Raw genomic sequence first — 26,787 nt, forward strand, 5'->3', positions numbered from 1 at the left:
AATGTCAACCACACCCACTCTTTTATGTTACAATTGGTGACGAATACTTCAGCGGAATTACACATAATGCAGTCCTTACTCATTTAGAGAAAAATATAAACTTGTTCCATTTCCTTCCCATCAAATCAATCAATTCCAGAAACACTGTAGCAGGGAAATTGTTGTTAATAAAATATGATTATTCCCAATTGGGTCATATCCCTCTCAATTGTCCACCTCGTTTGCTAATCAACTTTATAATAGCAAGTAACACAGGCATCCTGTATCATACATCATGCTTTTGTTTTTCTACAAACATGACCCATGCTTTAGGGTTTGTTCTATTTGTTGGGTTCTCTCATCATAACATCATTGGTATTATCATCAATAGAAAGTGTCATTAACTTTCCGGAGTCTAGTGATATAGGAGGATGTGCATTTTGCTTTTCCTATTTCAAAGAGTGATCTTAAAAAGAAGCTATGTTTATACAAAGCCTGACATGTTTGACATACTAAAGATGACTGGATTTTAGCGAAGATTTCAACTTCAGCAAATCTCCTCTCCACTTCTTAGATCTTCTGCCTCCAATGATAGCCTCACTTGGATAATACTATTAACGTTGCCCCCAGGTGATTCTTATATAAAAAACAACCAAGAGATATGTTAATGGCACTTATCTCAAATTGAGATCCAGTGTTTACTAACATTTCTATCTTTGAATTTGGTGACATGCTGGATGGCTGTTGTTTACAGCTGGCTTTCAAGGTAAGCTGATGACTTTGTGTCAACAACTTTAACACAAACTGTAGAAGTGTGTTGCTGCCGTGCCTGGATGCATATAAAAACAAACGACCATTTCTCTGATCCATTGTTTCCCCATTTTTCCTATCTCTTTCTAGTACTAACTGGATTACTTCAGTTTTCAGAGCAGGGACAACGCCATCTTGTGACACAACTTGAGGAAGGATGTTTAGAGTCTTGGAATTGTCATGGGCACATTTTGTCTCCGACATCATTTGATCTTGTGCCGGTTTTACAAGTGTTTTTCTCATCATCCCATTTCTTGCTCTTCTTCCTGCAGGGCCTGATACCATGGGCAATACTGATTCAAGCTCAGGGTCTGGCTCCAGCAGTACCGTCCTGCAACACATGAGTGAGTCAGGTCAGTTGATCCATTTCTGCCTGAAAGCCGAGAGTTTGCAGTTAAATCTTCTTGAAGAAGGGGGGTGGCATGCTGTCAGAATGAAAAAAAAATTTGACCCATGAGTGGCCTAATTCGGAGAAGCAAAGTCAAGGAAAACTATCAACTGTTGAATGTTGATATTTTGGTGGTCACCCTCCTTCTAAGATGCTTTTGACTAGAATTAGATTAACTTGCATCGTTAACTGCAGTGTTCAGTTTGTAGTTTCTTTTCAAGTTGCTTTCGCTAGGAATTGCCATCCTATTATTAACAGCATTCTACATGTAGATTTAATATCATTTCATTTATTTTAGCAGTTCTTAACCTCCCCTTCTCTCCTGGCCTCACTGTTTAGCATAATCGAGCGACCTATGCAAGCGGTGTATCCTCCCTGTTCAAGGATCGATGCCAGATCGACGTTGAATTGACAGCAATCCCTGGGTAGTTTTCAAATTTTTGTTTGGGTCCAATATTGGGTTCCAAGTCAACTCCCTCTGAGGATAGTTTCTGTCCGGATGCTGTATATACTTGTAGTGCGTCACCATATAGATTGACTACTGTTGATCATTTCCTGGTCAAGCTATTTAAGTATGCATGGGTCACTGATAAACTGAATGCACCTTACTGATTAGCTCTGTAAAAATAGTGTTGCCCCTTAGATTGAATTGATCTGTCAATTGTAGGAGTGCTTTCGTATAAGTTGTACCACCATCCACTATACTACCCATCCCTGCATGTTTTGAGCCGTAATAGCATGATGCATTAAAGAATGACAAAAATACATAAGCTTGTTCATTATATATTTTTGAAAGTGTTATATCTCCAGTTGCTAATTGACCCTTCTGTTCTTTGGGAGGTCAAATCAATATATATTGGAAGATAATCATGCTCTACACTGCTCAACATGTTCAAGCCCAATCATTTCCCTAAACGTTATCCTTCAAAGACCTAACTGTCATCTATCTTCATATGATTAAAAAATATCCCAATGCTTTTGCTGTAGGGAAGTGATTCAGCTCTGAAAACTAATATCTCAGGAGAGGAAAAAGGTTTCCTACAAGTATATAGCCTGTATAGTGAACCTATAAACTACCTTGTTGGCAATGGAAATTTGCTCATAAAAAACAAAAGGAGGATTAAAGGTAACCTTGGATACCTGTTTCTTTTTGCCTAAAGCGATATTAACTTCCCTGTCACTAGGAGATAAGATTACTAAAAGGGAAGGAGGCTTTCTGGATTGACATTATCAAGTTCAGGTTAAGATAGTTGCCTGCTAGGCACTTGGTTTCAGCTTTTATCGGAAGTTTTGTTGAGGGGAATCATATTCTACCAGTCATTTTATTCTGCACCCAGCAAGAACTGGCCATTGCAGATTTCAACACCACCTGCACCACACGTATAGAAAAAAAGCGGTTTTGAAGTTTTGAAAATCTTTGTCGGCCATTAACACGTATTCACCCCTTGGAGGTTTTCAGAAAAATTAAAACCCCTTAAAAGTTCATTGAGATTCTGAAATTCTTGGGTTCTTCATTTTGCTGAAATCAGGATGATGGGGGAGGATATACCCTCCCGCATGCCCAAATACTGGGGGGAGGGTATGTCCCCCCTCTCTCTGTATGAAACCCTGAACACCATACCACCATACCAATGTCAAGTTGTTCTTCCTTTAACATACTATACTCTTGAATGATACCTTCTAAAAGCACTAAAGAGAACATTGCAAAGCAGGAAACTAACTTTCAAATCTTTGAAAAAAATAAAACTAGTAACCTCATCTCAAATTAAATTTCCTCCGCTTGAGAAAAAATGTTGCAGATATCGATATTGCATCTAGTAACCATGGCAACTAAGGGGTTTGCTATGACCTTCTTCGACCTCTACAAATGGAATATCGTTAGAAGGGTATCCTGTAATGATGTTAAATCGGTCATGAATTACTTTCCACTATTGAATTACCTAGTGTCGCCAGCATCTTTAATCGATTGCGCTCAATTGGAATCGTGCACGTTTCAATTTGCATCTAATTAGGTTATCAAACTTCTTCTTTAAAACATGTTCCGAGATATTTTCTCTTTAACTAAGTAATTGTGTTCTAATTTGAATCTAATTCTTCAGTCCTTAATCGAATTGATGTTCATAAACTCGTGTAGGCACAACCTGCCCATAGGTTGCGAGAATGCTCCAACCACAATCTAAAAACCTTTGCAAGAGCTCTGCATAACTTATGTGCACCTTTTGTACAATTGGATTATATGTTCATGTTATGTGTGACACATGCAAAACCTTCATGGTGATATTTACGCAACCAGTGTGTAAGCAGTGTTTGTCTTTACGTGGCAAAGGAGTGCAGGTTGTGTGCAGCTTATGCAAAGTGGAGAGTATGTCAGTTGTGACTGGGACTGTACATGTCAACTGTACCATATTTGAGATTTCAAAAGATTGAATCTGAAATCAATCAAGTGTTGGTGGATTTTGTAGTGTTATAAATATTGGCAACTAACGTTTGTCCAGGAAAAGTTCAATAAAAGTTTTAAATGAGCTTGCTTCCCAAAGGCAACAACCTAATTTAGCCCTGTGGGAATCTCTCAATGAATTTGCTCTTATTTTGTGTAAATTTTATTCATTTCTTTTAGGTTTACATTGCTTTAGGTCTTGATGACTTGACAACTGATTTCTATGATAGCCTGAGACTCTCTAGCTTTACCCATGAGTTGTACCATATCTGCCAATCATTCAAATTTGACCTATTCAATCATAAACTCATGGATACTTTTGCCTTGTCTCTTTGCAGAAGAGGACCCGAGGGGTCATGGCGCTCCAAGGACGTACACCCGTCACATTCCACCCCACGAATATGAATCGTTGTCACAAAATAACGTCCAGCTCCTGAAAGCGGAGCTGAAACTGGTCACGAGCGACCGAGATGTGCTGCGGGACGAACTCCAACGCCTAAAAATCAAGATGGACGGATATAAGAAACTAGTCATGCATGAGGAGATGAAGCATAGTGAGAAACATTCGAGTAGGGACTATGACTGGTTGAATTCACAATGTGAATACGCCATGTCAGAAATCCAGTCCCTTAAACGCCAACACGGCGAGACAATGAAAAAGTACGACCAGGCGGTTAAGGAGGCAGAGTTTTATCGCCACAAGAATAAACAAATGGCCGATAAGATGGATCAGTGCAATAATGATGCTTTTTCGCTGAAGTCACAATTCAATGACCTTCTGTTGGAGAAGACGCGTCTCGAACAGGAGGTACTTGGGGTGCAACAACTTCGAGAGGAAGATAAAGAAGAAATGGCTAATCTTCGTCAACAACAGCGAGATTTCATCAATGAAAATGGTTCTAGTGATGTTTTGAATAAAATGTATGACACTGCTTTAGATAAGTACGATTCGTTGAAAAATGACTATGATGCGCTTAGAAAACAGTTTGGGGAGCTAAGCGCAAGTCATGGCGCTGCTATTAGCAAGTTTGATATGATACAGGAACAACACATGTTAATGAAGAAGCAGTATGAGGATGTGTGTGCTGAGCGCAATGGTTTGAAGCAGCAGTGTACTACATTTATAAGAAACTGGGACAATGCTCTTAGAGAGCGAAACGATCTCAAAGAGACGCTTAATCGAGTCACTCAACAAAAAGATGACTACCTAAAAGAAATTAATCAGATGGTAGCGCTACGTTTGAAAGCTACATCTGACCTGACACGGTTGACCGAGGAGCGGAATGCCGCCGTCCAGGAGTATTCTTTGATTATGTCCGAACGTGATAATGTCCATAAAGAGATTGAACATTTGCAGGAGAAGCTCGGTGACACCGTGAAACGGTGCGAGCGGACTGAAAAGGAGAAGAAGGCACTGCAGCAGGAGGTGGAGTCTCTGCGATGTGAGATTGCCTCCTCGTTACATGACAGAGATCGTGCTCTCAAAGAGGGGAATGATCTCCGCCTGAAATGGGGTGATATCATCTGTGAGAAGGAAGAGGTCGCAAAGGAGCGGGATGAAGTCATGAAAGATTACGAGATTCTCGCGCAAGAACGCGACGTGGCGAGGAAGGAGCGCCACGAGGCCATCGAGCACCGGGATCAAATCTTACGGGAGTCGTATCAGAAGCACCAGAGGGAACGAGCGGAGGAGAAGGAGTATGTACATAAAGAAGCGGAGGCCCTGAGGAGGGAGATTGAGAAGCTGCACCAAGAGCTTGCAGGTGAGTTGAAGAGGAATAAGTCTTGTCTTTATTTCAGGATGGAGACAGCTACAATGTAGGTGAGATGCAATGCTTTCAGAGCCAGATCCATTATGGCGGCCAGAAGATTTTTTTATGGTTATTTCATTTTGATATGGCCCGAATTACAACACGATAGTTCGCACAGGTAGTGATTTTGTGCAATCTGAGTTAGTTCTTCGTTGCTTCTGGTGGAGAGACTAGCAAGAGCTGTGGGTACATGAATAGCATATACTGTCAAGAATGAAGGTGTCCAATATTGTCAAGTCCTCTGTCAACATCTCCTGTATTAAAAGAGCTTTGTTTTGATAACTTTATATCTGGGTGACTGTTGCTACCCTATCATTTGTGGGAGCTGCCTTTCTAATTCCAAGCTCTTTGTCACTCTCATTTCAACTCAACCCTTTGATGTGATTGGCTGCTGAATAATGTAAGGTATTCTCGGAGAATAGCAAATTACTATAAAATAAATCTCATCAAGTTCAGAAAATGGAAATGGAATATCGACAATAAGCTGACCTTACAGTCCCTGCTCTTTGCCACTCTCATTTCAAGCATCTCTGAAGTCTATAACTCTGTCTCTGTATGTTGCTGCTTGGCACTACGGTTTTGTGAAAAAGATGATAAGATCGATGGGCGAAATGTCATCACTGACATCGGACAACAATCTGCTTATGTAAATTGTGAACCCATCAGAACGACAGCTGTCTCCATCATAGCTGATTATTGCATACACAGCAGAAACTCCCTGATAAGGATACACCTGCTACTGTCGTATGTTGTCCTCAATAGTGAGGTGTCCTGATTAGAGAGGTCAAATTGAATGGAAACAGCCAACTTGGGACAAAAACTAGTGTCCTTAATAGAGAGGATGTCCTTAATAGAGAAGTGTCCGCTAAGGGAGGTTCCACTGTATATATCAAAAACTGCTCACACAGGTTAACCTTTTGAGATCCTACAGAGATGTATCATATTCTTTATATAAACTCAAGGAGACAAGTATTTATGTGAAGGGCATGGCAGAGGTCAAACCCACTTGATTTATTAAAAATGTGTCCCAAAAATGGTGGCAATGTTGAGGATGCATGGGTTTAAGGGAACCCTCTGAAGGTGAAAGGGACTAGCCATCACGGCATGATGCAGAATGATATCCTAGTTTAAAAAATGAAACCGTGGAACCTTATAAGTGAGATTTGGTGTTTAGGTTGATGACAGTTGGAAGCCACAATGCTGGAAATGGTGGTCACTTAAAAACTCATATTTGTGATTATGAAATATTAATAACAAAGCGGCATAATTTTCAAGGATTGCAGATTTTGCCCTCATCATGCTTGGCTATTATATCAAATTATTGAAAGCATCTGACTGAGATTGTTGATGATAAAAATAAGCTTGGAAATAAACTGATGTTAAAATCTGTTTCATGGACAGCCTTTCCTTGCCATTTTGCATAAGTGACCATTGAGATAGTTCCCGGTTTCATTACTGGCAGGCTGTTGAAAAATGTTTTGGCTCCGCTGTATACCTCACCTGTCACTGCTAAACCGGGCGTATGTTGCCCTGTGCTTAACAGGTTGAGACGGACTTGTTGTTCATTTGACTGTTGTCTGCCATTTGTGACGTCTGAAATTTCTTCCATTGTCTCCTGCATGGTGTCATTTTAAAATTAGGCTCATCTTCTGATCGACATGAGCCTGGTTTTGCTGTGACTGGTCACATGAGTGTTATACATATATTGTATTGTACTCAGTATGTAATATTATCACATGGATGTGTTGATCTTAATTTTTTCCTGTCTTGATATAAACTTCTTTCATCAACTGATTAACCTTTATAAACAAGCTAAATGGTAAAACACATCGTACTTGTATTGTCTTGAGGATGTTCTTTGACGACATTTGATTTCTGTTTCTCATCAGATGCCATTCAAGAAGCTGAGGTGGCCAAGAGAAGGCGAGACTGGGCCTTCAGCGAGAGAGACAAAATCGTTCTCGAGCGCGAAAGCATTCGAACACTATGTGATAAGCTGCGACGTGAACGCGACCGTGCGGTGACAGACTTGGCCGAGGCACTGCGGGATTCTGATGAACTGAAGAAGTCGAAGAATGATGCAGTGAAAGAGTTGAAGGAAATGAAGTAAGTTGGGTCCCGTACTCTGATCCTTCTGGTGGTTATCGATAAAGACTTTGAATGCTTTTACTGAAAACGTATTGTGCATTCACGCAAATTTTGATGCAAAACAGAAGTAAAACGCATTTTCAATATCACTAATTGGCATGCTCCTCGCCTTGCACAAAGGATGGAATATGGAGTTATGACATGGGCCCGGTTGTTCCAAACAGTTCTGTCAATAATGCTTTGGTCAACTTGATGTGGCGATGTTGACTGACCTGAAAGAGTGAACACCAAGTAAAAAGGTAATGCTAACTTAGTGAAAATAACTTGTTCTGAGTAACCAGGCCTTGAAGATGATGTATACAACATCTGCAAACTTAAATATTTGGTACATCTTCATCAACAAACTCTACATGTTTGGTTACCAGTTGGTGTCTGCGTGTGTGTGGTACACCTTTAGAAATTGGTGTTACTTGAACATGTGAAAGTGCTTGTCTTCCCGATAATAGAAAACCTGATGTTGGCTTCTTTTATTGATCATAGTGCTCCAACTCCATCTGACCTTGTCACCAGATCAATAATCTTGTCACAATAGTTTTCGTTTTTCGCTTTGAGTATTATTACGTGACCGTAATGAGATTCTTGGAGGCAGAATTTTGTGACATGTGCAACGTGGAAATTTCTAAGTGCATTTTGCTTACTGTGTCCACCAGTTCAATAACAACAGATCCATTTTACATGTAGTTCGCTTTGTACATGTTGTATACAAAATGCAGGTGGTCAACTAATTGCTTGGATAATCCAAATAAATTAAATTTTCCAACTGTGTCTATCATTTCAATATTACTGTTAATAACAAATGATTATTTGATTTTGAAATAAACTATAAAAGTACGGGAGTCTATACAATACCACAGTGTCCGGCATTTCGCGGCGGTGGCGTCATCCGGCATCTTTATCCTGTTTCAAAAACAGTGGCACGTTTCTTAACCTCTGAAGCTATATGTTTGAACTTGAAACTTTCAACACAGGAGCCTCAGGTCCAGTGACCTTTGACACTGAATTTCTAAAAAAATCTGATTCTCAACTAGGCCACCATGGGGCCAAAAGTGAAAACCTCAAAAATGTGATATCTCACATTTGAGTGTAAATATGGCACGTTTCTGTAAAGGCTTATTGGGAGTAACAAGAAAAAGATTCCTTTCTAAAATCTTGATATTCTTGTGGTATAGCATAGCACCATCATGCAGTGTTCATTGAGAGCTTTTGAAAGACAGGTCACGTCAATATAGGTTTGACATTCTTAACATTTTGTGACAACCAATGGGCAAATTGTCGTGGCGATGGCAATTCATGTTGACATCAGTGCTAGATAAAATATAAAGCTTCACCAGGGAGAATGACTGATGAGTTCATGCTGGGCTTGGTTACAGGGTTAATTGCCTCGGCCTGATGATCAGGGTATAAAGGTCTTTGGCAAATCTCATTCCCCTTGGCTAAGTCGATTACAGATATTGTGCATGATGAGAATATCACCACCAGGTTTTCCACATCAGGCAGATTTCTCTTCGCACTTAGGGATTTTCGCAGAGGGAGGAATTACTCTGGGCAATATTTGATATTGGTTGTTATGGGATTCCTCTTGACAGAATTCTCACTCAACCCTGGGGCTTGGATTTCTAATCAAATTTTTGCTCGTTGGAATGCTTGAAATCATTTTGTGGAGTCAATTTAAAGTTGTTACAAAAAAATGGAGCTGTTTCTATTGCGCTGTTGAACAGCATTCGGTAATAAGGATGTCTCAAAGTCAAAATTGTCGATTGATTTCTAAATCATTCATTGTTGAAAATTGAAATTGATGGTCAATTTCCCCATGACTCATGTTGAAGATAAATGTTTAACCCCTCTGCCACCCCTATTCCAAATTCCAAGGTTTAATACTTTAAAAAGTAGCATGCATTACTTTAGGTTTTCACTAAATGTGTTCCTCATGATGTATTTTAAAATGAAATTCAACTTTCCATTACTGTTGTACATTCCTGTTTTTCGCAAGCCTATTATTTTTGCATATTAGCAAAGACAGAAAGGTTCCGATCTCATACCATAGTTCTCATGTTTATAGATGTCCATGTATTCATTGAAACGAATTCTGAAAAGTACATTTTCGTTTTAATCCATGGGCATGAAAATAAAGGGATTTACAGTACCAAATTGTTCAATGCAAAGTGTTTTTTAGCGCAATTTCTTATTCTTAATAATTTTCTTAATTTCCCAGGGAGAGATATGAAGTTTTGATTGAGACACAGAACAGGAAACCGACACATTTCAACACCGTCAGCCATAATCATAGTCGCGACTCTGCAATCGACACAGACCTACAAGAATGGGAAACTGAAACGTTAGAATTCGATATCGTAAGTATCCCTCGGCGATTATTCCATTTCCATGGCGATCAAGTGGAGATGAATTCTTCATGTGTTATTGAATAATTCAGATGCGGCAGTTTCACATCGAGAGCATGGCGGTTCAGATTCATTTCTCATTGATCTCATATTTTCGTTAAAAGCTCTTTTGAATTCCTTTGTGACTGTTTTACAAAATTAATCAGATTTGACAAAATGATGCACTAGAAAGCCTTGTTGTCTTTTTGTGAATACTTTAACATGGAAATATGTTTGTAGGCCTTTTATCTTTCTTTTTTTTTCTGCGTTTACAGGCATTTGAAAAAATTTCAATGGAAAATCTAATTGAGGTTTAATACTGTTGCAGGATTGTTGAAATGCTAATTTAAAGGTTCACCAAAGTTGCAATTCCACGAAAGTGCAAAATATAAAATAGCTGTGAATATTTATGGGTTCACAGTATATAGTAAGTCTCATCTGTTTCCTGTTAAGTCATGTTGGTTCCATTACAATGCTGGGGAGGATGATCATAATAGGCCTACTCCATGAGTCCACATTATGGCACATCACTGAAGCACATGGAAAATGCTCATGGGAGCAACCTCATGGAGCAGAGAAAATCACTGCTCTTCTGGCTGTTTCAATAGTCCCTGATTAGATTTTTATGTAAAGACATCTATTAATTTGATCAATTACTCAGGTTGAATGCCAAAGAAGAAGAAGAATCAATAATCTGCCTTGGCCATCCGGAGCAATCAATTTGTCTTCTTTCTTAACGAATATAAAGCTATACATACATGTTAATTCATTACTTTTGGCGGTATTTTCTCTCTGATTTATTTCCTATTGTCAATTAACTAAGTAATTTAAACAATAAAGAACACTTTGTAATGATTTTCGATGTTTTCCTATTAGCAAAATTGCAGTTCATGGGAAAATTGATCTATGCTATTACCAAGAATAAATTTATAAATTCTTGCTATTGCATGTATATTGTGGGCTGAATAGTTTTGAAATTAACTCTCAAAGCAAAAGATATACTTTGTACATACATGAAAGCGACAAAGATAACATTTGTAAAACACACTCGCTGCGCATCATTTCGCAATGAAATCGTCTTACAGCAGAAAATGGCAAAAAACCTTGATATATGACCTTTAATGACAATGTCATGAGAATGGTACGGTACAATAAAAAATCAACTACAACTTCTGTTTGTAAAAATATGGTGGTATGGGCAAATAATGATGGATATCATTGGTAAAAAATGCATTTTCTTTAGTACAGAATTATTATTCAAAGATGTTAATTTGGACTATATTTTTGGCTGGCAAAGTTGGGAAGGCAATTAAACAGCTCTTAGTATGGAGATAGATTTGTTAGTTTATCATGAAGGTTTAATAAGTCGTGCATAAATACTGTCTACAGAAGTCTTTCATTTTGAATTCCTCTTCGTAAGATTTTCATTTTCATTTCTAGTTCATTTCTATTTAAAGTAATCATGGATGTCAATAGCTGCTTTCATGTGCTCAGATTTCCCACACAATCGTTAATTATTTTGAGTGCTCTAGACAGGGATATCTTGAGCTTGATTGCGGCATGTCGAGATCTCCCTTCAAAGCCAAACAGAAATATTCACTGCACAAACTAGGGAAGGATTCACTGATCGTGCTCCATCTCATTCCAGCAGTATTGGTTTTCCGTGCCGTGAATTTTCAAATGTGTCGGATTCAGTTCAAATTGTTTTATATTTAGTATGATTGAGAGTCACTAGTACATGTATATAGACTAATAAAATGATTAATGGTAATATGAAAGTGATCGAATTCCAACTACAGAGACCCACAGATTATATGATAGATAAACCGGTATGGCTTTGAAGGAACTAAAAATCCTGCCTCTTAATACAACACAACATATGAACATTCGAGGGTTGGTTGGATTCGACTAAAAGCTGTGGTCTGTTACACCTGGGAGGCGATGCCAGGACAAGTAAAAGATCCCACATAGATGGACAGTTGTAGCCTACAGTGGCCTCCATATCTCTTACAAAAATCCAATAGGGCCATGACACCGGTAATGCGCATGATGAATGATGAGCTTATTGAAATGTGTATGAAGTTTCTGCTGAATTTGTACAAAAGTTCAGTTTAAACACCAAAGATTCGCACTTGCATGCAATTTGTGCTGGTTTATTGTGTGATTTCCATTAAGGAATTTAATTAGTTCGCTTGATGTACTGGTGTTTTTGAAGCACTGGAAGAAAAATCGACCCTTTTACCGGCCACAAAACTGGATTTGAGGGAGATTTGATTACATGTCGTAGAGGATATTGCTTTAACCTTCAGTGTATCGAGTGGTGAGAAATTGGGGCGAACAACATTAATGAGCTTGCTGTTACCAGTTATTGTTTCTAATTGGCAGAGGGCTGGATGATAATTTGCCAGGTTATATCCTGATTATTCAATTTTTCAATTAGAAATAATGAATATCTTAACCCTTCCTGTTTACATGTGCTCATTGAAATGACTAGAAACAAAAACTTCAAAAGTGATGGGAACAAGCTGAATTTTCATCTAATTTTGAAACAGTCATTGGATCAGTGCGTACTGAAGTCATTTAGTTCTTAAGTTGTTCCCTTTGCAGTTTGGCATGAACTAGTTGTCTTAGTTCGTGTCCTGGCTGGTTACTTTTATTCGCAAGACATATCTATAAGTTAAATATCTCTAAGCTTTAGTGGCTCAGTTCAGCTGCAGTTGAGGAGACGAATTATGTAACAGGAGTGGAATACCAGCATTTCATCCAGTTGAAGAGTTTGAGAAAAGACAGCGGTGAGAAATATCCAATCCATGATCCATGATCAACTTCTGATGTACATATTTACCTTTAAAGATGAGAGTTTTCACCCCTGTTTTGTACATTGAATTGTGTCTTTTTCTGCATTGTCGATAATCTTAGATGGTCTGTACTAATTTGTCCTGGTCACTGTTAAGTTGGTCGTTGATGCAGGTCCGGGATGGTCTGAACTCCTCTGTCAGGGCTTCTGCCCTCACTATTGAGCAGGGGGGCTGCCAACACCCCTGCAACCCTGCAAACACCCCTTCCAACCAACTGGAAATACCCCTGCAATTTAATATACGCAATCCTCCCTGGAAAGTTCTGGACATGTTTTCAGGATGTAGTTGACACTTGAAATGTATTATGACACTGATGTTGCTTTCTCTTTCCAGGGCGGCAGTAGTGAGAGTGACCTTGGTTTCGACCTCTGCGGTGGGAAGGACGATCCTCAGTCACCAAATGACAACAGCATCTTTGTCTGTAGTGTAACGAAAGGCAGTCGGGCTGATGGAAAGCTCAAGTAAGTCAACCCACTGATGTGTTTAAAAAAGGTTATCATTGAAAGTCATTTTTAAGGGGCACTGTTAGCTGGCCTGATATAAGGCCAAGCAAACTGATCATTAAACACGTCACCAATGTGAAACTGCTGAAAAAAGGACCATCTTTTAGTGTGCAATTTCTTTTGTGGCTTAACTACACACGCTGCTCATAACTTATCAACAAAATTGAGTATCCATGCTGAATTGATATGGCATCTAATTAGTAGAACACCACTCTGATGTTTTGAGGAACTTTAACAACAACACTGCTTTAGGGTGTAGGAAATTGACAACTTGGCCAGATACTTTATTGTTACTCAAGTTGAAAGGGTGTTATTTTTCAAGATCACTTCATGAATTCATTCTTAATTTGCAGGGTCCATGATCAACTCATCAAAGTTAACAACGTGGATGTTACAAATGTGGAAAAGAAGATAGCCATTCAAGCCGTGAAAACTGCTGGCGGAATTATCACAATGGTGAGTGCCATGCTTTTGTGTAGCCCTTCAAATTTGATACCTGGGTGTGTCTCTAAGCGCTTTGCAAATATCACAAGAATTACAGCTGTTCAACACTAGGCACTTTGGAGTTTTTGCTCATACACTGCTACACTTTGAGCTCAATTTACTCTTTTCCTGAGAGTGATGTCCATAGCATGACATGTACATGTTCCATGACACTTTAACCAATGCACCAGGATGTTCCCTGGTCCACTGGTCGTTTAAAAGCTATCTACAGCTTTGGTGAAAGGTTCAACTCGAGACCAATGTGAGTCGAAATTCATGTGAGCTGTCCCCTACCATATCATCACCCCACATGATGGTGGATCTCTGTTAGAAGGAAATAAAATGGTAGCCTGCAATGACCAACAGGTTATTATGTCCATCTATTATAGGTCTCAGGTTCGAGTCCCAGGCCATTCGGGCTAAAAACCCAGGCTCTTTACTTCCTTTGCATGGGACAGTAAGCCATGGCGTGTTGTATCTTATTTCTATGCCATGACAACTAAAGACCCTGCATGGGTGGACAGTAGCCCGTAGTGGTTTCACCCTTTATATGCTCAAGCCAACAGGCTAATGCCTTTCGTCCTTAAACGATAACCATAACCATGTTGTGCTGTTCCTAAAAGTGACATGTTTTCAAAATAAACCGAGACTGACCCAATTATTGAGCCACTTTATCCCCCATTAGAGAGCTTGACCTTGCAGGGCTAATCTGGAAAGAGATGTATGGTCTTACTTCTTACATTACATAATCTGTAATAAGGTTTCTTACATTGCTGAAATGATAATAAGGTGGGTTCTATTTTAAGCTTGTTAATTAGTTTGTCCTGAAGGTAATTTGATTTTAGAATTGAATTTCCCTCCCATGCCAGTATTAGAATATCCTTAACTCTTTCAGCCCGTAACTCGTTTCGTGCGATTTGATCTGAAAACCGAGGCGAATTTCTGAAAATCAGACATTCAAAATCGACAGACGATAGCACAGATTGTAGCGCCATCTGATAACAACCAATCGAACTACAATCGATTGAATGGATCGTCAATGCATTGTCATATGTTGCTTGAGTCACCCCCCCCCCCCCCCCCCACAAGTGTTTTAAGGGTGAAGGCATCATAAGTGACAGTGCGGGAAATTTGAATTTGACCGTGAGTGTACGGTTTGCGGCTGTGAAATCAAACATGGCGGACCGTGTATATACAGCTTGCAGGCTGAAAGAGTTAAACTTTACTTAGTTTTTATCTCATGATCGTTTTCTTTCTTTAGGTTGTGAGGAGGAGAAAGCTGAACACGATTAAGAGCATGCAGGCAGTGCATCTGATTCTGGGTGACGGCAGGGGTGTTGGGCTTCTCTTCGAACATGGCTTGTACGTCAGCCGCATCATCCCCGGCTCCGCTGCCGCCAAAGAGGGCTCTATTGCAGTCGGAGACAGGGTATTAAATGTAAGTGTAAGGGTGGAGTATTGAATCCAAAAAGAGAATTTATTTTAAAGTGCAGTAGAACCTCTCTATAAAGGACACCCTTGGGACTGACAAGTGCTGTCCTTAGTGGGGAGGTGTCCTGACTAGAGTGGTCAGATTGAATGGAAACTACCATTTTGGGACCAAAACTAGTGTCCAGAATAGAGAGGTTGTCCTTGCTAAGGGAGGTTCCACTGTACTGTTTAATACAGTGATCTCAAGATGCTTGATTAAAACCACGCCAAAGATGCAAATTCACAAAACTGCAGACAATTGTAGCAGCGAATAGTTCTCGAACATTTAGATACCTTCATATGCCCCATATAAGACTCACCACCCATTCTTGTTTGACGGGTCACATATTCATAGATACAACAAAGTACTTGAACAATCATGAATGTATGGTATGCCATCTGAGGGCTGTTCTTGAAATTAAATGAAATGTACAAGGTCCACTCAGATATTAAGGCAGCACTCAGCAACATTCTGGTTCCCTTGAAACTCTTACAGTGCAGTTAATCAATACATGTTGTAATAATTGATACCAACTACAGTGGAACCTCCCTTAGTGAACATCTATCTATTGAGGGCAACCTCTCTATCGAAGACACTAGTTTTGGTCCCAAATTGATTGTTTCCATTCAATTTTACCTCTCTAATCAGGACACCTCCCTATTAAGGACAGCTGTTGTCAGTCCCAAGGGTGTCCTTAATAGAGAGGTTCTACTGTGTACAATATTTACTCTAATCAGCTTCCTACTTATCATCTCCAGATAAATGGTCGGTCCACAGAGAAAAAGTCGCTAAAGGATATTTCGAAGATGATCGACGAAAGCGGGGAATCGTTAGTGCTTAATCTCCAGAAATTCATCCCCACACCTCAATCAAGTGCTGCCTCTAGTAACCATAATTTAGTGGACAGTCCTTGTGTGAGTCCTAAGTCTCCATATTCTGGTGATAACTCCCCGATGAAGTCTGACTGCTGGCCAGTCGAGGAGTCCAATAATCTTAAAACGTTAAAGTCAAGTGGTTCGCAGACCGATAGTCTTGATAGTCCCAGGCCACGCAAGTCCAAGAGTCATGACAAGCAAGACCGAATGATATCGCATCATGACAATCTGCTAGATCGTGCTTATGAGAAAATTTTCGGGAAACCGCGTCATAAACATGACAAGGACGAGAAAACGAAAAGTCGCAACACAATGTCTAGCGTTGAAGAGGAGGAAGTGATCAATGAATTGGACTCCATTTTACAGGCGTACACTAGTAGTCCCAAGATATCGCCGAGCGATCGGAATGATCTTGATCGTAAGGATAGGGAGGACAGTGGCACGTGGCCCAAGTATCACGGAGGGAGTGTTGTGGAATATTCACAGCAAGGAACAGTTTCGATACCGAGTCCGTATAAACGAAAGGAGCGCCCGGGCATTCCTGACTCTATGGCAAAACAGATGAACATACCTCCCGAGTTGCCCAATAGGTACGAGCGGGTGCCACCTCTCCCACCAGAGAGAGGTGACTCGTCCTTCTCAGCTGCCATCCGCCATAGTCCACAGGGTTCTGATGCCAGTATCAAATACAACTCGTTCAAGAAGTCAAACCCCAGTAAATCCAGTCCATATTTATTATCTAGTCCTAACCAGTCACAACCAAATAAACAATTACCTGGGAAGAACTTCCCAGACAGGAGCGCGTCAGAGTCAAACTTTCAAAACCATTCCCAGAATGCATCACACTTCCCTATGGTGTCGTCACCGGACACTAGTAGTGTAGAAAATTCATTATCGAATTCACGGGACAGAGATCTTTTCGATCGTTACAATAGGAATAATAGAAAACGTCCAAAGTCGGCGCCGTCTAAGAGGCATGAACGGCGTCACCCTGGGACCCATTACCCCTCGGACATGCTTCCTCAGAAGCCGACCACATTGAATGTTTATCCTACGTATTCGCCTCGACCATTGCCACATTCCGGTAACCAAATGATCTCTCCGTCTGACCCGAGCAGAAGTGCCATGTCGAATACTGTCCGGTCGCCGCCACCGGCGTATAGTTCAAGGTAAGTGATTCAAGCTTCATGTTTTTCTTTTCTCTTTCATGTTAATACTCGTCACACCAAAACCAGGCACTTATGGCTCCGATCGTGGCAGGTGCAGACAGACTGGTTGTTCATTTCACTGTTGTCTGCCTTTTGTGAAACCTCTGGTGTCAGTTGGGCTCATCCATTGGCGATGTGCACCTGGTTTTGCAGTGACGGGTCACATTTATGGAATGCATTGGCACCTTCCTTAGCGGACACCCTCTCCATTGAGGACACTGATTTAGGACACAGTGTTGGTTGTCTTCCATTAGGATATAGGAGGTGAAGCAGCTAGTCCAACCCATTACCTCCCAATTATGACCCCGTTGCTATTTCCACAATCATAGCAATGCCACTCATCTCCCTCAACTTTAATAGTGATGGCTGGTGAAGTTTTAATGGCAGCAATTGATACTGAATTCGATCTGAAATCATTTCAATCTTGTCCTCCTTACAATTTTCAGTAATTCTGTTGACAACACAGTGACGATGCGTTCAAGAAACTCTATCCAGGTGTGCGTGGTGAATAGTCAGAGGGTGTCGCCCATCAACCTGCCGCCCGGCGCTCCACATCCAATCAATCACCGGTACAGCTCGCCACCTGGGTATAGCTCGCCGCCAGGCTACACCTCGCCACCTGCATACCTGAACAGCTCAATCCCCGAGATGGAGACGGATAGAACACCTTACCATCTACATAATGATTCGAGGTATTCGAGCTCGGCGTCACCAGTGCCATCTCAATATGTAAGTTCTCTCACCGGAAACAACACTTTCAATCTTTCAACATGAATTTCTGTCAATGTCATGGGATAAAGTCATCATTTCACTTTGTAGAGTTGCTGTGTTATTGTTACATGATTGTGATGCAATTACCGTTGGCTATTGGTAGTATGTGTACATCATGGAAATTTTGGAGTTGGCATTTGCCTCGCTGTGCTGTGAAACCGGTTCAATCAGAACAAACTACTTTTTTGGGGTCCTGACGACACACAAACCTGAGGCTGGGAGCACCATTGCTACATGTACACGTGGTGGTGGGGGGTGGGGGTGAACGTCAATAATGGTAGCCAGTTGTTTTCATCTAAATGAATCTTTACCACGTGGTATCGAACCTTGCTTTCCTTTCTGTTAATAGAGTAGCAGTAATGGAACAGATTGCAACACACCGACCCCTAGCGAGGAGTTCCCCTATGGTAAGGTACAGCAGAGGAATGCCTATGGTCGTAATCACCCTCAGGATGTACAGAATGGCTGTTCCACATTCCCGAAGAGGGTCAACCGCGATAACGAGAGAATACATATCCCCTCGAACCAAAGTGTTACCTCATCCGTTGGAAAGATTTCAACCAGTTCTATTGATGAAAGTAAGTGATTTTTGTATAATCATTGAAACAGTCCCTGTCACAACTGACATACCATCTGCTTCACGTAGGCAGCGCACAACCTATGCCCTGGTTGCATGCATATATGGCTGTAAAGGTTTTTTGTGTGTTACATGTAACATAGGTGAAACATACAATGATCCTCTTGTGTCGAAGGTGCGCTTAAGTTGTGTGCATCTCATGTGACGGTTCCATAGATTGTGGTTTGAGCATTCGTCCAACCTGAATGTCTGTGTATAGGTTGCATGTACATTGTGCATAACTTTCACAAATTTAGTGATGTCTATCGTGATTTGGACGGTGTCTTAGCTGGCATCATGAATGGAACTGCCACTGAAAGCTTTATTTGGGAGGATTACACGCAAGCTTTCCTCCATGGAATGTTTGGCACATGGTGTATGCTTTCAACCACAAGGTTCACTGGAAGATCATATTTCTCAGCGACCCTTAAAAATCTTCTTCTACATTTTTAGCGCCACCAAAGGTTGCTCAGTTGAGCATGATGGCCCCTGATTATTTCATTGCCTACATGTATTTGCACTCAACAACTCTATGACAATTTGTCAGTTTAATGCATTTCTAAACTTTTTTCAGTGGGATCAGCTCGAAGTAGCCCCATGTCCCCATTCCTTCCTTCGTTTGAAGCTAATAATAACCCAAGCTCAATGGGATCATTGCCAAGAGTCGTGCATCCAAGAAAGTAAGTTGAGCAAAGTCTTATCCGTGAGTGGATCTGTCCCCCTCCAAAGGTCATGATGGATATTCTCTTATTTGACAAGTAAATTTAATCACTGTTGTCCTGCTTGAATTCATTTTGGGAGGAAGCCCTGAAGAGAAAAACTTGCCCTTGGAAAGGGATAATTGATAAATATATGAAATCCATTTGTATTGTGGTACACTGTTTTTCTTGTAATTCGTTAGAGGTAGCCACTACGAATCTCACTGAAGTGGATATTGTGTGTCTTCATCAAAATACTAATCAATGCCTAACAATTTTTTTTTCCCTGATATTATTTGTGAACTCAAACTCAATGTTTATTTGCAGACCAAACATCGGAGAAAGTAGAAGCATTTATGTGGAGAAAAGTTCTGAGCCGCTGGGTATACAGATTGAGAAGGGCGACAATGGTGGCATCTTCGTCTCGACAGTCAGTGATAATAGCCTGGCATCACAGGCAGGGCTTACTGTCGGACACCAACTACTTGAGGTGAGTGATGAATACGGGTTGCTGATGCTGGCTCATGTAAAGAAAGAATGAAATTAGTACAGAAAGATAAAGTTGCCTTGACTGTGATTCGAACCACTGATGTTTGGATTGCCGGTCCACTGCTCTACCCATTGCGTCATCGACGTTCCCTGACATTCTGTACTGTGTGACACCAGTTTTAGATCTAATTTCATTCTTATTTAAGGTAAGGACAGTCTTAGACTGTTTCTGTGCTTTCTACTTGGAGTAGCCCTCGGTGACACCCAGCAGCATGGTGGAGTTCTTTGCTTACATAATCATGTGATGGACTTCTTTCACAAGTAGCATGCCCGATTGCCAAGGATTGAAACAGGAACATTCCGCACTGTGGGTAGATGAGCCTGAGAGTTGTTCAGTCGTGAAAGAACCCAGTTGTAACATGCAGGAAGAGACCTGTGTCATAATGCAATCGGAAAATGTGTGAAATGAGAAGTTCTTCATTCAACTTATTTTAATCATAACACATTATTTATTGTTTCTGTTGATATTTCCAGGTGTGTGGTCTGAATATGAGGAATGCCACATACAAACAAGCTGCCCATATCCTGCGCCAATGTGGCAATAGTATCACTATGTTAGTCCAGTTCAACCCCAACAGTAAGTTTCCATCAAGCTCTCGGTGTAACTTGACGTTCAACCTTTCCTCCTTATTAGGAGGAATTACTGTCATTCCTTTGTTGATTTCAAATGGAATGTGGAACAATTCCACCTACCAATTGGGAAGTGCGAAACATCTCAACTTAAAGATCCTCCGAAAATGCAATCGTTTTTTGGGTGGTTACTCAAACTTTTGAGCTCAAACCTACTATAAAGTGCTCTTGAATTACAGCTGTCCATAGATTTGAACATGATATCAGCAGTCATGAGCAAACACGAAGGGTCTTAAAGGATAAGGAGAACAATAAACATTGAATCTCTTATCATGGAATTTACAACTTTTCAGGTTATTTCCCCTCTGAATATGATGAGGACAAAGAAGATGGCCATGATGATGATGATGAGGATGATGACGATGCGTCGGACGCCCACACACTCCCAGCAGCATCGGTTGCTAATTCTCCACGTCTATCACGTCAAAATTCGCACAGGGTTAGCACGGAGACAATCACGTCATCGACACCTACTAATTCACCCAAGGCTGTTCTGAAGAAGATGTTAACGTGAGTGAAATTCGGATTTTAAAATATCTCTTTTGATCCGTTCTTCTGTCGGGAAATGACCAGAAAACACAAGTTTATCTTGAGTTTAATAGTAGATGTGCGGCACTATGGATCATAACATTCTTGATGTTATACTGCTTCTAGGTTTGAGAATATTTGCCTGAAACTTTAAAAGATATAAGAAAGACTTTTGTTAAAACTGTCCTGGCTACATGCTGTTCCCAGGTTGTCATAAAACTTCTTGAAGTGAGTCTTAAAACAAGACAGGTTGGTATTAACGACAGAAACAGTACAACAGTTGCACTCTGCAGATTTAATGTCGGACCAATTTCGAGGGACAACATGTACATGTATGTGCTCCTTGCTGAATTCTATCACAGGCTTCCTCAAGTTAGGGGCCATCCATTAGTACATTCACACACATGTACGGGGGGGGGGGGGATGTGGGTGTCACTGTACATTTGCCTGTACATTTTTACCACTTTAATGGGAGTCCTGAAAATCCTGACATTTCTGTGTAGGTATGAAGTGGATGGCCCCAAGGGACACATTGAAAACAGTACAGTGAGCTGAACTATTCTGATTCTTGTTTGATTCCAGGCCTCCTATGGATAAGTACATGAGCTGCGAGCCACGTTTTGTGTTCCTGAAGAAATCGACCGATACTGCTAGTCTCGGGATAGGCCTGGTTGGGGGAAATGCGGTGGGAATCTTTGTGAATGATGTCAAGAAGGACAGCGTTGCTGGTGGACCAAATGGTCTCCGAGCTGGAGACAACATACTAGAAGTACGTTTTCAAGGATTTGTTTGATACATTTATTTCCTGTTTTTATTCGCATACCAGTAGTGTCAGTTGATCTCACCAGTTATATCCAAAATGTATTTCGACCATTCTGTGCTTTCGACATACCATTTTTGTTGTTGATGATTCTAGACATTTCACCCAATTTCACCCCACTTTGGGCTAATGTAATCGCATTTTATGGTGTCATTTCTCTTGTATTTCAGTTCAACAGTGTTGATCTGAGGTTGTCCACAGCCGAACAGGCTGCATACGAGCTGTCAAGGCCAGCAGAGACCATCACAATGTTGGTGCAATACAATTACAAGAGTAAGTACATTGTAAGGAAGAGAATTAACAAACAGAATCGAGTTGTACCTGAATATACCAGTCATGCAGATGCTCCGGATTGAGTTTTCATGAGTCTTTAAATTGCTGATTTTGGCATGCACAGACCTTTTCAGTCAAAGGAAAACCCGCGACCATGAAAAGGTCCAGTGATATCAAGTTGACCTAGAACCATGTGCATAGTTTCATCTTGGTGGTGCTAATTTTGGGCTACTGGTTGATCTACTAGCGATTGACTGTATTACATGTGTGTGCCCCAATGTCTGATTCTCACTGTGGTGTGATCAAGTCGGCACGGGACATGGACAGACTGCTGTCTAAACATCCTATGACTGTTTTTACAAGACAGATGCGGGAGATCATGCAAATGATGTCATATTGTTATAGAAGGATGAGGTATTTCGGTCGACCTCATGTCTTCTCTGCACTGAATTTCCTAACATACACAAGGGGGCAGATTTATGTAATACCATGGTTTTACTGATGAAACAGTTCCAGTTACATGTACAAGATTACTTGGATGTACCACAAGTTCTATATCGAGTACTTATCCATGCTAAACTGCCTTTCAGAATATTTGAAAATCAAGGACCAACCAGGGGATTCATTCTACGTGCGAGTCATGTTTGACAAGCTCGCTGAGGTCGAGGGGGAGTTGAGCTTCCGCAAGGATGATATCCTTTATGTGGAGAATACTGTCTATAATGGAGAGATTGGTCTGTGGAAGGCTTGGGTCGTGGACGTGGTAGGCAATAAGCTGAGATGTGGCACTGTTCCGAGCAAAGTGAGGTGAGTATTCATCCAGAAATGTTGCTTGAAATGAGCTCTTATAAAGGTGAAAATATTGTGATTTGCCTTGCAGATTTGATTGTTTGGCAATCACGGCCAGACTAAAAAAAACCATTACTATCCATGCAGCTGTCGAGTACATGGCTGGCAAGGTGTACTCTCCTTTTGACCCGATAGAGTCCTAACTACTTATAAGTGTGGCAAGTGAGAAAATCTTCCCCACATCGTAAATATGCTATCACTGCAGTGCTGCCATCTGTTGCTGACCATATTAGTTTGGTGAGATTTCCTCACCTGATGCAAGATGGAGTGGATACGTCAAACAAAAATATCTCGCCAGCCGCATGGAAAGGGTAAATAGCCCTTGGCTATTAGTTCATCAGCTCTTGCCTGTTTGAAACACTGAAGTCCTGATATTATAAAGGCCTGGGGATAAGTGTGTTTAGAAATCCCTGCATTGTCTTATTGAATCATTTAGCTGGCATAGAAATTCCTGGATTGGTTGTCCGAATCGTTATTCTGACTGGGCTGTTTTTTTTTCTAGAATGGAGGAAGCATTTGAGCTGAGACGTAGCATTTCGGAAGCGGCGATGGAAGAAGAAATGAGGGGGTCAAGACGAGGCTCGGGATACGTTCGAAGGAGTTTCTTCCGTCGCCGTAATCGTCATCAGCGCAACAACTCGAAGGATAGTCGTGAATTGTCATCCTTCTCCGATGCGTCCATCAACAGTGATTCGCTGGCTGTTCTCAATGGTGAGAGTGCAATTTTGCAATATTTCATTTTGTTTGCTGTTTTACTTGGGATAATACGATGTTGATGCTAAACCGGTTGGCGGTTAAGCCACATCTGTTATACACAGAACTATTACATGTAAATAAGCCTTTTGTACAGGCGCTCCTTAACCATCTTAATCACGTCAACACTGGATCTTTAAAGGCCTACATGAAGTTGTGTATGGTATTCCTTCATACTCTATGAAAAGATCTGTTGACCACTTTGCACGTGGTGTTAAAAATGAGTTGTTATATTGATGTCCAATAGCATTCCGCGAAGATTACGTCCCTGCAGCTGCTGCCCTCTATTTCCCCAACGCTGAATTACAGGCAATGTCGGACAAACATGCGGTTTTGTACTGGCTTCAGGCTTTCTAACTAGGGCAGTTAGATTCAATCTGGCACATGTCCGAGTGTTGGAAATATTACATAATTGTTCTGAATATTTCTCTCTCTGACTCTATGGTATCATTCATGCTAAAAACAATGCCGGGTCAAAGATTATTGACTTTGAAATAAGCTCAAATGCGTAGAAATAAGTGTCGATGTCCGACTGTCACGTGACTAAAACGTCATCAATATCTTATGCAAATGACCTTGTGAGCTATAAATAGTAAACTTCGCGGGATGCTAGTAAAATTGTTGTTGGTCAATTTGTAAAAGTGTTGCTTCTATTTAACTTTCAGATGGCACCTTTCTCACATACCAAAGAGTCGAAAAGCTTGACTGTAAGTATATGATTTTCAAAGCAGTTTTTCCTAAAATAGTTGTTGATACTTGTGCCCCCCCCCCCCCCCCCAATCAAAAAGGTGCATTACCTTCACATGGAAATGCATAGACGAGGAAATAGGTGCTTTGAATTAAGCGCTACGATGCCCTTGCATTTCCCAGGATAGTTTTAGCATTGTGGATAGTTGTAGCGTCATATGGCGTCGCAGAAATCCCCAGTTTCTTTGTGTTTTGTGCGTATTTGGTATCCTTTATGATCATTGAGGATTGTGACTGCTATAATAGCCATCTTGAATTGTGTTGGGTGCCTTATCCAAAGCAGGACAGCACGCATGCTGCTTAAAATACTGGAGGAAGAGGGCCAGTGTACTTGCCGGAGCCATTGCTCTTCTGATGTCAAAACAGGAACAAGAACAAGAATTGTGTTTCACTTGGTGACTGACATTAAAAAAATACAGACTTCGTCATGCCCAGACGAAAACAGTCAGGAGCATATGACATGCTTTGTGTCGCCCTTGATTTGGTAGAGACCTTGTTTACAAAACAGATGTAGAAATCACATATTATAAATGCTATGAATGGTTCCTTTCAGATGTGACGTGTCGTCCAGTTTTGATCTTGGGACCACTTGCTGAGGCCATTATAAACAAGCTAACATCTGAGTCTCCAGACAAATACTGCCGCTGTAAATATGGTAGGTTTGATAAGAAATGATAGCTCGAGTACGAAAAAAATGGTGTGGTTGGGGCATCTCTTGAACACACACGTGATATCACTGGAGAATAACATATTGTAGGTGATCACCATGGAAGAATAAAAGAGACAAAAAGAGAGGGAAAAAGATGCAATTATATCCATCTACATGTATATCTAGTTACAAGTTGTGGGTGTTTTGCTGAATCTACGTTTTGGTTGCACTTGTCAGAAAATCACTTCACAAGACTCAGAGGAGCTCAGTCAGAATCCGTGGCAGTCAGTTGTTGAGACCTCGCCCCTATGTTGAGGCTACTTTTAGCATACAGCCAGCTGCATCCGCTAGCCGGTTAATTTTAGATGCGCTGTCGTGAGGTGAGAGGTGCCATTACCATGAGCACAATTGATTGCCGATGATCAAGGGTGGCTTTGCTGACAGAGTTGTTGATGACCACGATGTGGTGCTTGTCACGCCTGTTGGAGGCGATGGCGATGCGATATAAGCGACAGTTTGGAGCGCTCAATTGAACCACTCTGACGATTCTGATAAAAATATCAAACAATAAGTTTTGAAAACAAAATGAAAGGAAATTTTGTAATCTGTCAAAAAGAAAATTCTTCATTTTTAACTTTTAACCGTTTAACTTTTTTAGAAATTTTAATGAATGGCGAAAAAAGAGGTGTGAAAATTTAGCTGTTGACAATTTGACTATAAAACAGTCTCTTGCAATTAAACTTCATTCCTTTTGTTTCAGAGCAAATGACCTCCAGCTTGTCCATGATGGATAAGGGTCAGGCCGATGGCATTTTCGTTGACTTCCGGGGGAGGGATTCGTACTTCGAGTGCATCACAACTGTCGCTGTGAAGGAGACAGCGCAGAAGAACCGTCATTGTATGCTGGACGTCTGTCCTTCTGCCATAGAGAGGTTACACCGAGCGCAAGTCTACCCAATCGTCCTTTTCTGCAAACACAAGTCTGCTAAGCAGATCCGGTAAGTTAGTACACCCATAACTCTGCTGTGGCTTTTGACGTGTTTGAAAACATCCATGAATAGGTCACAGTGATAACACGTCCTCATGATATACATAATTATCAGAGTTCTCCACAAGGCCATTTGTCAGGGTGGCCAACCTTACATTGGCGGCTTACCACCCTACCTTGCTCCAGAATTTTGTAAAGGGCTTCTATAGGGTCACCATACCTTTAATTGCTGGCCCCATCCCTTCTTGTGTTGAACTCTGGCAAAACTTTTTTTAAATCAAGGGTGCCGCCCTACCTTGAGAAAACCCTGTGGAAAACCCTTAAATAATTAATAATGAGGGAGAAAACCCTGTGGAGAACATTGAATTATAATAATGAGGGTTTTCTATGGCCCTTTTCCTTGGTATTGCTCTTTCGCCATAAGTATTATCCACAGAAACTTAGTGGAGTTTCAAAGCTGCACTCATTTTGAATGCGACCAGTCAATACTGTCAATCCTTTCAAATTTCTATAAATACAGAGCGAAGGATATCCCAAACATTTAGTGTGTTCACTCCATTTTCATAC

At 40.8% G+C, this 26,787-nt stretch overlaps 1 protein-coding gene across 5 annotated transcripts in view; it reads left to right on the forward strand.

Annotated features, from left to right (window-relative positions):
- Positions 1-26,787, forward strand: part of LOC135488106 (disks large homolog 5-like) — a 67,196-nt gene that overhangs the window by 33,145 nt on the left and 7,264 nt on the right. For 2 of the 5 annotated variants that reach the window (XM_064772549.1, XM_064772567.1), the window contains 21 exons: positions 1,062-1,142; positions 3,953-5,377; positions 7,315-7,531; positions 9,786-9,924; positions 13,143-13,270; positions 13,666-13,768; positions 15,057-15,233; positions 16,025-17,310; positions 17,796-18,078; positions 18,470-18,698; positions 19,311-19,416; positions 19,762-19,924; positions 20,458-20,560; positions 20,907-21,123; positions 21,724-21,910; positions 22,132-22,234; positions 22,825-23,041; positions 23,586-23,794; positions 24,502-24,543; positions 25,137-25,238; positions 25,993-26,230. In XM_064772549.1, coding sequence (XP_064628619.1) covers positions 1,062-1,142; positions 3,953-5,377; positions 7,315-7,531; positions 9,786-9,924; positions 13,143-13,270; positions 13,666-13,768; positions 15,057-15,233; positions 16,025-17,310; positions 17,796-18,078; positions 18,470-18,698; positions 19,311-19,416; positions 19,762-19,924; positions 20,458-20,560; positions 20,907-21,123; positions 21,724-21,910; positions 22,132-22,234; positions 22,825-23,041; positions 23,586-23,794; positions 24,502-24,543; positions 25,137-25,238; positions 25,993-26,230 — 5,755 coding nt within the window. Of the gene's footprint in view, positions 1-682; positions 746-1,061; positions 1,143-3,952; positions 5,378-7,314; positions 7,532-9,785; positions 9,925-13,142; positions 13,271-13,665; positions 13,769-15,056; positions 15,234-16,024; positions 17,311-17,795; positions 18,079-18,469; positions 18,699-19,310; positions 19,417-19,761; positions 19,925-20,457; positions 20,561-20,906; positions 21,124-21,723; positions 21,911-22,131; positions 22,235-22,824; positions 23,042-23,585; positions 23,795-24,501; positions 24,544-25,136; positions 25,239-25,992; positions 26,231-26,787 lie in introns of those variants that run through there. The other 3 variants (XM_064772556.1, XM_064772578.1, XM_064772586.1) reach the window with 2 other exon arrangements.

The sequence above is a fragment of the Lineus longissimus genome, chromosome 1, assembly GCF_910592395.1.
Source record: "Lineus longissimus chromosome 1, tnLinLong1.2, whole genome shotgun sequence".
Lineage (NCBI taxonomy): Eukaryota > Metazoa > Nemertea > Pilidiophora > Heteronemertea > Lineidae > Lineus > Lineus longissimus.